Below are 12,877 nucleotides of genomic sequence, written 5' to 3' on the forward strand. Positions count from 1 at the left end.
GAGGCCACTGGGGAATTCCAACAAGGAGCCAGCAACGGGACAGATTCTTAAAGATCTAGCTCTTCAGATCACCCTCACTGACATGATGCAGTACAGGGGTGATGTGTCCAGCTCTAGATTTTCTTGCCCTGCCACAGGCCTCTACTTAATTCAAACTCTATTCACCAAATACCAGTCAGAAGGAAGGACAAAGAATAAAGGCCCAAATGTGAAAATAAGAATTTATAGGAAAGTATACTCTTTGATAAACTTGCCACACATAAAAACTTATTCCAACTGTTTAATAGTATTGAAAATGGAAGCAGGCTCTTATACCCACCACCCCAAAAAAGGAGCTTTCTCAAAGAAAAGAACAATATAGTCAATGGATTAGTCCTATCAAGGCCAGTAAGAAAATCCTGAGAAATACAAACTGTCATTTTTCAGTGGCACCTTAACATAGAAAAATTAAACAGTATTAAAAATTAATGAGAAAATATTAAATGATTCAAGAAAAACTACTTATTAAAGTTTCTGTACTATTAATGAAGGATGACTTGCAGAATAATCTCACCACCATATTCACTTGTGAAAGTAATTAATAGAAATCCACCATCAAATGTTGCACTTAGAGGCTTAGTAAACACAACATATTTACAGCTTTTATAACAAATATTTCATGTTGAAAATTTTCTAGAACATTATACACAAACTAATTCCCATCAAGCTTTCTCATATGACTTATTTATATTTGTTTTTGGTGGGAGTTTCACATAGAAGGCCAATTTAAGTCTTTCTCATGCTGTTTACATTCAAGAGGTTTTATCAAGTGAGTCCTTTCATGCCTTCAGAGAGAACTGGGATGAAAAAAAGGCTTTCCCACATTCTCTGCATTTATATGATTTTTCCTCTAGTGGGCATTCTCCCATATCCTCGAAAGTTTTCATTGGAAATAAAGGCTTTCCCATTTCCTGACATTCATGGGGTTTCTCTCTGTGTGAAATCTCTCAAGACTTTGAAGTGTTCTGAGAGTAGTGAAAGCTTTACTGTATCTTTTGGCTTTCAAAGGGTTTCTCTGCAGTATGAGTTCTTTCATGTTTTCGAAGAGAACTTGAAGAAGTGTATGCTTTACTGCATATTTTACATTCATAGGGTTTCTCTCCAGTATGAATTCTATCATGTTTTCGAAGAGAACTCAAAGAAGTGTATGCTTTACTGCATTTTTTACATTCATAGGGTTTCTCTCCAGTATGAGTTCTTTCATGTTTTCGAAGAGAACTCAAAGAAGTGTATGCTTTACTGCATTTTTTACATTCATAGGGTTTCTCTCCAGTGTGGTTTCTTTCATGTACTTGGAAACCTTGAAGAGAAATAAAACCCTTACCACATACCTTACATACATAGGGCGTCTCTCCTGTGTGGGTTCTCCTGTGTATTTTTAAGGAACTATAACCACTGAATGCTTTCCCACATTCTTCACATTTATATGGTTTCTCTCCGGTGTGCACTCTCAGGTGTGTTTGAACATCTGTGTGACAAATGAAGGCTTTCCCACATTCCTGACATTCATAGGGTTTCTCTCCAGTATGAATTATTTCATGTTTTCGAAGAGAACCCGAAGAAGTGTATGCTTTACTGCATTTTTTACATTCATAGGGCTTCTCTCCAGTATGAATTCTTTCATGTTTTCGAAGAGAACTCAAAGAAGTGTATGCTTTACTGCATTTTTTACATTCATAGGGTTTCTCTCCAGTGTGATTTCTTTCATGTACTTGGAAACCTTGAAGAGAAATAAAAGCCTTACCACATTCCTTACATACATAGGGCATCTCTCCTGTGTGGGTTCTTTTGTGAATTTTTAAGGAACTATAACCACTGAACGCTTTCCCACATTCTTTACATTTATATGGTTTCTCTCCGGTGTGCACTCTCAGATGTTTTCGAACATCTGTGTGACAAATGAAGGCTTTCCCACATTCCTGACATTCACAGGGTTTCTCTCCAGTATGAATTATTTCATGTTTTCGAAGAGAATTTGAAGAAGTGTAGGTTTTACTGCATTTTTTACATTCATAGGGTTTCTCTCCAGTGTGAGTTCTTTCGTGTCGTTGAATAGAGCTGGGATGACTGAAGGCTTTCCCACATATTTTACATTCATAGGGCTTCTCTCCAGTATGAATTATTTCATGTTTTCGAAGAGAACTCAAAGAAGTGTATGCTTTACTGCATTTTCTACATTCATAGGGTTTCTCTCCAGTGTGAGTTCTCTCATGTCGTTGAATAGAACTGGAATAACTGAATGCTTTCCCACATATTTTACATTCATAAGGTTTTTCTCCAGTATGAGTTCTTTCATGTCGTTGAACACAGTTGGAACGACTGAAGGCTTTACCACATACTTTACATTCATACGGTTTCTCTCCAGTGTGACTCCTTCCATGTATTTGAAATACACTGGAAGAAAGGAATGTTTTCTCACATTTCTTACATTTGTAAGGTCCATCTCCAGTGTGAAGGATCATGTGTAATCGAAGGCTTGAGGGATGTATAAAAGTTTTCCCACATTCCTTACATTCATAGGGTTTCTCTCCAGTGTGAGTTCTTTCACGTAGTTGAACATTACTAGAAAACCTGAAGGCTTTACCACGTATTTTACATCCAACAGGCTTCTTTTCAGTGTGAGTTCTTTCATCTATTTGAAGAGAATGGGAAAAAGTGAAGGCTTTACTGCATTTTTTACATTCATAGAGTTTCTTTCTACTATAAATTCTTCCACGTATTTGAAGAGAACTGGAAGAATTAAATGCTTTACTGCGTTTTTTACATTCATAGGATTTCTCTCCAGTATGAGTTCTTTCATGTTTTTGAAGAAAACTGGGAAAACTGAAGGCTTTCCCACATTCCTTACATTTAAATGGCTTCTCTGCATATTTTTGATACTCGTATGGTTTCTGTTCAGTGTGATATCTAACATGCCTATTAAGGGATGAATGATGCATGAACACTTTTCCACCTGCGCTGCATCCCCATGGTTTAGCTCCAGTAGTTTTCTTGCTCAGATTGAGATTTGGGATAAGGCTGAAGTTTTCTCCACATTGAGTACTCTCTTCACTTTCACAGAGTCTCTCTATCAGACGGTTTCTGTAAAAATTGGGAAGCATATTATTAATGATTTTATATCTGATATATTTTCTATGATTTGTAGAAAAACTTTAGGTTTTCTGACTCATCTGAATTGTCTGAATTTGAATATAGTGAATGTTCTACAAGGGGACTTCAACCTTACGATTATCCAAGAACTGATATTCCTGTATAGGTTTTATTAATACTATTCCCAAGTGAAGTATTTCACAAAAACTGAATCTCTACATCAAATTTCAGAAAGTATATTTGGTGAAAAGCTTGAAAAATAACTAAATTTGAAACAAAGCTTATTTGTTTTGTTTGCTTCTTTTTAAAATTTTATAACATACCAGGATTCTCACTTGAGACGCTGCTTTCTATTGTATGACTCACCTTAGTTTTTCCTCCGGGTTTTTGTACTGATCTTCAACATCAAGATCGTCCGACGTTTTTCCTGAAATACAGACCCAGAAAGTTGATTCCAAAGTATTAGAAAATACAGGGGGCCGGCCCCGTGGCCAAGTGGTTAAGTTCATGCGCTCCACTGCAGGCGGCCCAGTGTTTCATCAGTTCGAATCCTGGGCGTGGACATGGCACTGCTCATCGAGCCACACTGAGGCAGTGTTCCACATGCCACAACTAGAAGAACCCACAACTAAGAATATACAACTAGGTACCGGAGGGGGCTTTGGGGAGAAAAAGGAAAAAATAAAATCTTTAAAAAAAAAAAGAAATTACAGAAAAATTTTTAGATTCTAAGCTCATGATGAGCTATGACCATTTCTAGCTTATTTACCAATATCCTCCATTTCCACATTCTACATATTGGAACCACATTGATGTCAAGATACACTTGTTCTCTCACTGATGACATGAAGGAATGTCCTCATTCTTACCTACTGAGGCCAGGTGCCTGAAGGTTTCCCACATCACATCTCTGTAGAGTTTCTTCTGTGAGGGATCCAGTAAAGCCCACTCCTCTGGGGTGAAGTTCACAGTCACGTCCTCAATGGTCACTGAGTCCTAAAACACCACAAACATGTATAGTGTTGGATGCATAAGACTGACAGCAATGGGGACATATACTCCATTTGAAGGAAGGTTGTGTATGACTATGTCATTTCCAAATATTTATTCTATGATGAGATCATCAAAAACAGACTATTTTTCTGTAAACACTTCCTCAATTTAACAGCATTATGAACACATGAAAATTATTTTCACATTTTTACTGTGATCACCCTATATTGTATTTCTCTGTAATGGCAGGGGCCAGAGCATGTTGGGAAATGACAGAAATGCCATACAAATGAAACAAATGTTATCATTTTTTTTTATTAATGTTATGATAGATTACAACCTTGTGAGATTTCAGTTGTACATTTTTGTTAGTCATGTTGTGGGTACACCACTTCCCCCTTTGTGCCCTCCCCCCACCCCCCCTTTTCCCTGGTAACCACCGATCTGATCTCCTTATCAATATATTAACTTCCACCTATGAGTGGAGTCATATAGAGTTCGTCTTTCTCTGACTGGCTTATTTCGCTTAACATAATACCCTCGAGGTCCATCCACGTTGTTGTGAATGGGCCAATTTTGTCTTTTTTTATGGCTGAGTAGTATTCCATTGTGTATATATACCACATCTTCTTTATCCAATCATCAGTTTCTGGGCATGTAGGCTGGTTCCACGTCTTGGCTATTGTAAATAATGCTGCGATGAACATAGGGGTGCAACGGACTCTTGAGATTTCTGATATCAGGTTCTTAGGATAGATACCCAGTAATGGGATGGCTGGGTCATACATAGGGTATTTCTATTTTTAACTTTTTGAGAAATCTCCATACTGTTTTCCATAGTGGCTGTACCAGTTTGCATTCCCACCAACAGTGTATGAGGGTTCCTTTTTCTCCACAACCTCTCCAACATTTGTCGCTCTTGGTTTTGGATGTTTTTGCCAATCTAATGGGTGTAAGGTGATATCTTAGTGTAGTTTTGATTTGCATTTCCCTGATGATTAGCGATGATGAACATCTTTTCATGTGTCTATTGGCCATATTCATATCTTCTTTTGAGAAATGTCTGTTCATGTCCTCTGCCCATTTTTTGATCGGGTTGTTTGTTTTTTTGTTTTTAAGCCGTGTGAGTTCTTTGTATATTATGGAGATTAACCCTTTGTCGGATATGTGGCTTGTAAATATTTTTTCCCAATTAGTGAGCTGTTTTTTTTGTTTCAATCCTGTTTTCCCTTGCCTTGAAGAAGCTCTTTAGTCTGATGAAGTCCCATTTGTTTATTCTTTCTATTGTTTCCCTCAACTGAGGAGTTATAGTGTCCGAAAAGATTCTTTTGAAACTGATGTAAAAGAGTGTACTGCCTATATTCTCTTCCAAAAGACTTATTGTCTCAGGCCTAATCTTTAGGTCTTTGATCCATTTTGAGTTTATTTTGGTGTGTGGTGAAAAAGAATGGTCAATTTTCAATCTTTTGCATGTGGCTGTCCAGTTTTCCCAGCACCATTTGTTGAAGAGACTTTCTTTTCTCCATTGTAGGCCCTCTGCTCCTTTGTCGAAGATTAGCTGTCCATAGATGTGTGGTTTTATCTCTGGGCTTTCAATTCTGTTCCATTGATCTGTGGACCTGTTTTTGTACCAGTACCATGCTGTTTTGATCACTGTAGCTTTGTAGTATGTTTTGAAATCGGGGATTGTGATTCCGCCGGCTTTGTTTTTCCTGCTCAGGATTGCTTTAGCAATTCGCAGTCTTTTGTTGCCCCATATGAATTTTAGGATTGTTTGTTCAATTTCTGTGAAGAATGTTCTTGGGATTCTGATTGGGATAGCACTGAATCTGTAGATTGCTTTAGGTAGTATGGACATTTTAACTGACAATTCTTGGTGAGAAAACTTCTTTCATCCTCTTATTACCCACCAGTTACAACACTCCATGAGGCAGAGGGTCAAGCCTGCCTGAGGTTTCAATGAATAAAAACATAGTGAAGAACTGAAAACTTAATTTTGTCTAGTCCCATCACCAAACAGAAAGTCCAGGAGGCCTGCAGAAATAAAAGTTTTTATTTGTTTTAATTGAGGTTATGATAGTTTACAACATTGTGAAATTCCACTCGTATATTATTGTCAGTCATCTTTTAGGTGCACTCCTGAACCCTTTGTGCACACCCCCGAGCCCCCTTCCCCATGGTAACCACTAAATAGTTCTCTTCGTCCATGTGTTTGTTTATCTTCCACATATGAGTGGAATCATATAGTGTTTGTCTTTCTTTATCCGGCTTATTTTGCTTAACATAGTACCCTCAAGGTCCATCCATGTCATTGTGAATGGGATGACTTTGTCATTTTTTATGGCTGAGTAGTATTCCATTGCATATATATACCACCTCTTCTTTATCCAGTCATCAGTCAATGGGCACTTGAGTTGCTTCCACATCATGGCTATTGTGAATAGTGCTGCAATGAACATAGGGGTGCATGGATCTCTTCAAATTGCTGATTTCAAGTTCTTTGGATAGATACCCAGTAGTGGGATGGGTGGGTCATCTGGTATTAGAAATAAAACTTTCAACAAAGCCCAGCTGGCCACATTATGCTACAGTACTCCAGGCCATTACAAGGAATCACACACAGCTGGCTGAATGTAAATACTTCTGTGGGGAAGCATTGTTTTTAACTTGTGTAATATTTATCATAGACTCAGTCCTTCCTTTCTCTCCCAGTATGATAGATGAGGCTAGAAAGTTATTTGCAACTTAAAGGTCAGACATGAGGGAGAAGGCGTGACAACTTAGACCATAAAAATCCCTATATGCATGTGCCTCAAGGCTACTTCAAACTAATTTCAGATCATATAGTGCTAAAACAGTGTGCCATAAGAGCTCTTTTTGGTCAACTGCTAATAGTGTACTTGCCTTGCTGCCCTTGAGGAGCAGGTTAAGAGCTGCAGCTTCCACAGGAGCTCACTGAAGTCCACAAAAGTTTGATGGTCAATGGCCATGATTATAGAATATGTAAAGTATTCAACAGTGCTTTCCTCCAAAAGAACATAAAATCTCCATTCTCCAACTTCAAGAGGACATGTTTTCTGACCAGCCACTCTGGATGATGCCCTGCCAACTTCTGATCTGACACTTAAGGAGCTTAGAAGCTGTCATTCTTGATCTCACAAGAAGAAAATGAACAAACTTGAAATGAACAATTCTTCTGAGATCCATGAGACCCTGGAGGTCACAGGGGAAATGAGTGTGTCAAAAAATGGAAAAAAAGAGGGGCTGGCCAGGTGGCACAGTGGTTTAGTTCACACACCCCACTTCAGTGGCCTGGGGCTTGCAGGTTTGGATCCTGGGCGTGGACCTAGCACCACTCATCAACCCATGCTGTGGTGCATCCCACATAAAATAGGGGAAGACTGGTACAGATGTTAGCTCAGTGAAAATCTTCCTCAAGAGAAAAAAAGATTAGCAACAGATGTTAGCTCAGGGCCAATCTTCCCCACAAAAAACAAAAAGCAAAAAAACAGGAAAAAAGAAACAGCATTTTTTTTGTTTTTAAAATTATTTTATTGATGTCATATTGGTTTATAACATTGCGTTATTTCAGGTCAACATTATTATATATCAATTTTTGTATAGATTACATCATGATCACCATCAATAATCTACTTTTTATCCATCACCATACCTATGTGCCCTTACTCTTTCACCTAACCCCCCATCCCCTTCCTCTCTGGTAATCACTAATCTGACTTTTTATCCATTTGTTTGTTTATAATCCACATATAAGTGAAATCATACAGGATTTGTCTGTGTATGGCTTATTCAACTTAACATAATACCCACAAGGTTCATCCATACTGAGGCAAATGGGATGATTTTGTCTTTCGTGTGGCTAAGTAGTAATCCACTGTGTATATACACATCTTCTTCCTTTTTTTTTTTGTTTTTCAAGGAAGATTAGCCCTGAGCTAACATCTGTCAATCCTCCTCCTTCAGCTGAGGAAGACTGGCCCTGAGCCAACATCCATGACCATCTTCCTCTACTTTATACGTGGGATGCCCACCACAGCCTGGTTTGCCATGCGGTGCCATGTCAGCACCCAGGATCCGAACTGGTGAACCCCGGGCCACCAAAGCGGAATGTGCACACCCAACCGCTGCACCATCAGGCCGGCCCCCACAACGTCTTCTTTATACATTCACCAGTTGATGGATACATCTGTTGTGTCCACAAATTGGCTATTGTGAAAAATGGTGCAATGAACATAGGGGAACATAAATCTCTGTGTTGTTGATTTCATGTTCTTTGGATAAATACCCAGTACTGGGATAGCTGCATCATATGGTATTTCTATGTTTAACTTTTTGAGAAATCTCCATATTGTTTTCCATAGTGGCTGCACCAGTTTGTGTTCCTTCCAGTAGTGTCTGAGGGTTCCATTTTCTCCACATTGTCTCCAACATTTGTTATTTTTCATCTTTTTAATTGTGGCCATTCTGACAGGTGTAAAGTGATATTTCATTGTAGTTTTGATTTGCATTTCCCTAATAATTAGTGATGTTAAACACCTTTTCATGGGACTGTTGGCCATCTGTACATCTTCTTTCAAAAAGTTTCTGTCCAGATCCCCTGCCCATTTTTTGATTTTTTTTTTTTTAAATAGCCTAAGTTCTTTATATATTTTGGAAACTAACCCCGTTGTCCGATATGTCATTTGCAAATATTTTCTCCCAGTTGGTAGGGTTGTCATTTGTTTCATGGTTTCCTTTGCCTTGCAGAAGATTTTTAGTCTGACGTAGTCCCATTTGTTCATTTTTTTCTTGTTTCCCTTGCCTGAGCAGACATGGTATTAGAAAACATGCTCCTAAGACCGATGTCAAAGAGTGCTGTCAATGTTTTTTTCTAGGAGTTTTATGGTTTCAGGTCTTACATTCAAGTCTTTCATCTATTTTGAGTTAATTTTTCAGTACGGTATAGGATAATGGTATACTTTCATTCTTTTGCATGTGGCCGTCCAGTTTTCCCTACACCATTTATTAAAGAGATTATCCCTTCTCCATTGTATGTTCTTGGCTCCTTTCTTGAAGATTTGCATGCGTAGATGTGTGGTTTTATTTCTGGGCTTTCAATTCTGTTCCATTGATCTTTGTGTCCGTTTTTGTGCCAGTATCTTGCTGTTTTGATTACAATAGCTCTGTAGTACATTTTGAAGTCAGGGATTGTGACGCCTCCAGCTTTGTTCTTTTTTCTCAAGATTGCTGTCATTCAGGATCTTGTTTAGTTCCATATAAATTTTATCATTCATTGTGATTGGGATTGTATTCAATCTGTAGATTGTTTTAGGTAATACGGACATTTTAATTATGTTTATTCTTCTAATCCATGAGCATGGAATATCTTTAAATTCCTTTATGTCTTCTCCAATTTCTTTCAATAATGTCTTATAGTTGTCATTGTATAGGTCTTTCACCTCCTTGGTTAAATTTATCCATAGATATTTCACGCTTTTTGTTACAATTGTAAATGGGATTGAATTCTTGAGTTCTCTTTCAGCCAGTTTGTTATTAGTGTACAGAAATGCACCTCAGTTTTGTATGATGTTTTTGGACCTACCAATTTTGGTGTAGTTGTTGATTATTTCCAATAGTTTTCTAGTGGATTCTTTAGGGTTTTCTATATATAGAATCATGTCATCTGCAAACAGCGAAAGTTTTACTTCTTCCTTTCGTATTTGGATTCCTTTTTCTTTTTGTTGCCTAATTGCTCTGGCCAAAACCTCCAGTAATATGTTGAATAAAAGTGGTGAAAGTGGGCATCTTTGTCTTCTTTCTGTTCTCAGGGATATCTTTCAGTTTTTCACCATTAACTATGATGTTGCCTGTGGGTTTGTCATATACGGCCTTAATTATGTTAAGGTACTTTCCTTCTATGTCCATTTTATTTAGGGCTTTTATCATAAATGCATGTTGGATCTTGTCAAGTGCTTTCTCCATTGAGATGATCATGTGACTTTTTATTTCTGATTTTGTAAATGTGGTGTCTCAGATTGATTTGTGGATGTCGAAACATCTCTGCATCCCTGGTATAAATTGCACTTGCTCATGGTGTATGATCCTTTTAATGTATTGCTCTATTCGATTTGCCAATATTTTGTGGAGGATTTTGCATCTAGGTTGATCAGTGACATTAACCTGTAATTTTCCTTCTTTGTGTTGTCCTTCTCTGGTTTTGTTGTTAGGGTAATGTTGACCTCACAGAATGAGTTAGGAATCATTCTGTCTTCTTCAATTTTTTGGAATAGTTTGAGAAGGATAGGTATTGTCATCTTTGAATGTTTGGTAGAATTCTCCAGTGAAGCCATCTGGTACTGGATTTTTGTTTTTTGGGGGGAGATTGTTGATTGCTGTTTCTGTTTCTTTACTTGTGATTGGTCTATTCTGATTCTCTATTTCTTCTTAATTCAATTTTGGAAGAGTCTAAGAACTTATCTATTTCTTCTAGGTTATCCAATTTGTCAGCATATAGTTCCTCATAGTGTTCTACCATAATCCTGTGTATTTCTGTGATACCCATTGTGATTTCTCCTCTTTCAGTTTTAATTTTGCTTATTTGCACCTTCTCTCTTCTTTTCTCAGTGAGTCTGACTAAAGGTTTCTCAATTTTGTTTATATTCTCAAAGAATCAGCTCTTAGTCTCATCAACACTTTCTATTGCTTTTTTAGTCTCTGTATCATTTATTTCTGCTCTAATTTTTATTATTCCCCTCCTTTTGCTGACTTTGGCCTTTGTTTCTTCTTCTTCTTCTTCTTCTAGTTCTGTTAGGTGTAGTTTAACACTATTTGAGATTTTTCTTGCCTGTATTGTTATAAATTTCCCTCTTAGTACCAATTTTGCTGCATCCAATAAGAGCTGGTATGTTGTATTTTAATTTTCATTTCTCCCCAGGTATTTTTTAAATCTCTCCTTTGATGTCTTCATTGGTCCAATGGTTGTTCAGTAGCATATTATTTAGTCTCCACATATTTGTGACTTTCCCAGCTTTTTCTTGTATCTGATTCCTAGTTCCCTACCATTGTGGTAAGATGCTGGATATGATTTCAATTTTCTTAACGTTATCAAGGCTTGCCTTGTTTCCTGACATATGGCCTATCTTTGAGAATATTCCATGTGCACTTGAGAAGAATGTGTATTCTGCTGTTTTTGGATGGAGTGTTCTATAGATATCCATTAAGTCCAGCTGGTATGGCTTTTCGTTTAATTCCAGTATTTCCTTGTTGACTTTCTGTCTGGATGATCTACCCATTGATGTAAGTGCGGTGTTTTGGTCCCCTACTATTATTGTTTTGCTGTCAATTTCTCCATTTAGGTCTATTAATAGTTGCTTTATATACTTTCATGCTTCTGTGTTAGGTGTGTCCTCTTGGTGGAAAGTCCCTTTTCCCTCATATACAGCCCCTCTTTCTCTCTTTTTTTTTAAAGATTGGCACCTGAGCTAACAACTGTGCCCATCTTTTTTTTTCTCCTTCTTCTTTTTCTCCCCAAAGCCCCCCAGTACATGGTTGTGTATTCCCATTGTGAGTGTCCCTGGTTCTGCTATGTGGGACGCCACCTCCGCATGGCATTGATGAGTGGTGCCATGCCTGTGCCAAGAATCCAAATGGGCGAAACCCTGGGCCGCTGAAGCAGAGCGCACGAACTTAACCACTTGGTCATGGGACAGGCCCCTCTCTCATTCTTTTTCTAAATTTTGAAGTCTGCTCTAAGTATGGCAATACCTGCTTTCTTCTGTTTTCCATTTGCTTGGAGTATCATCTTCCATCCTTTCACTCTGAGCCTATGTTAGTCTTCAGAGCTGAGATGTGCTTCCCCGAGGCTGTGTATTGTTGGGTTTTGTTTCTTAATCCATCCAGCTACTCTGTGTCCTTTGATTGGAGAATTCAATCCATCTACATGTAGAGTGATTACTTATATATGAGAGCTTGATACTGTCATATTATCTCTTGTTTTCTGGTTGTTCTACATTTCCATTGTTTCTCTTGTATTTCTGACTGCCATTTCATTTTGGTGCTTTTCTGTGGTGATTTTCTCAGTTTTCCCTTTTTTTGTGGCTCTGCTCTAATTTTTAGTTTAGGGGTTACTGTCAGGTTTGTATTAAAAAAAAATCTCATAGATGAGACAGTCCATTTTCTGATAGCCTCTTATCTCCATAGCCTAAGCAGGTCCCATTCCTTTCTTCTTCCCCAAGATATTGTTGTCACAAATTATTCAGTTTTCTGTTGTGAGTTTGTGACTAAGTTGAAGTGTTTACTGATACTTTTGACGCTTTCCTTCCCTTGAGATTTTAAGCTATAATTAAGTATTTGCTACCCTGTTCGGAAACAGAGCTGCAGTTTTTTGATTCTGTGTGTCTATTTATTACTTTGCTCAAAGCTTTGTAGACCTCTGCATTTTTGTTTCAGATATGAGGGCATCCTTGATCCATTTCTTATAGGGGAGGTCTAGTGGTGATGAACTCCCTCAGCTTTTGTTTATCTGGGAAAGCTTTTATTTCTCCATCATATCTGAGGGTTAGTTTCACTGTATAGAGTATTCACAGCTGAAATTTTTCTCTTCCAGGATTTGGAATATATTATTCCATTCTCTCCTAGTCTGTATGGTTTCTGCTGAGAAATCTGCCGAAAGCCTGATAGGGGTTCCTTTGTAGGTTTTCTTCTGCCTTGCTGCCCTCAATATTTTTTCTTTGCCATTGACTTTCACCAGTTTTAA

The 12,877-nt window shown here is 37.9% G+C and overlaps 2 protein-coding genes across 2 annotated transcripts in view; both read right to left on the bottom strand.

The window, feature by feature from the left end:
• LOC103542999 (zinc finger protein 709-like) overlaps positions 1–12,877 on the bottom strand; it is a 161,142-nt gene that overhangs the window by 131,445 nt on the left and 16,820 nt on the right. The window lies entirely within an intron of this gene.
• The window catches only part of LOC103562324 (zinc finger protein 709-like), a 29,696-nt gene continuing 17,081 nt past the window's right edge, over positions 263–12,877 (bottom strand). Inside the window, exons 3-5 of the mRNA XM_070625377.1 lie at positions 3,999–4,125; positions 3,496–3,556; positions 263–3,120 (exon numbers count right to left, since the gene is read on the bottom strand). Coding sequence (XP_070481478.1) covers positions 1,023–3,120; positions 3,496–3,556; positions 3,999–4,032 — 2,193 coding nt within the window. The 5' untranslated portion in view covers positions 4,033–4,125 and the 3' untranslated portion in view covers positions 263–1,022. The remainder of the gene's footprint in view (positions 3,121–3,495; positions 3,557–3,998; positions 4,126–12,877) is intronic.

The sequence above is a fragment of the Equus przewalskii genome, chromosome 6, assembly GCF_037783145.1.
Source record: "Equus przewalskii isolate Varuska chromosome 6, EquPr2, whole genome shotgun sequence".
Classification (NCBI taxonomy): domain Eukaryota; kingdom Metazoa; phylum Chordata; class Mammalia; order Perissodactyla; family Equidae; genus Equus; species Equus przewalskii.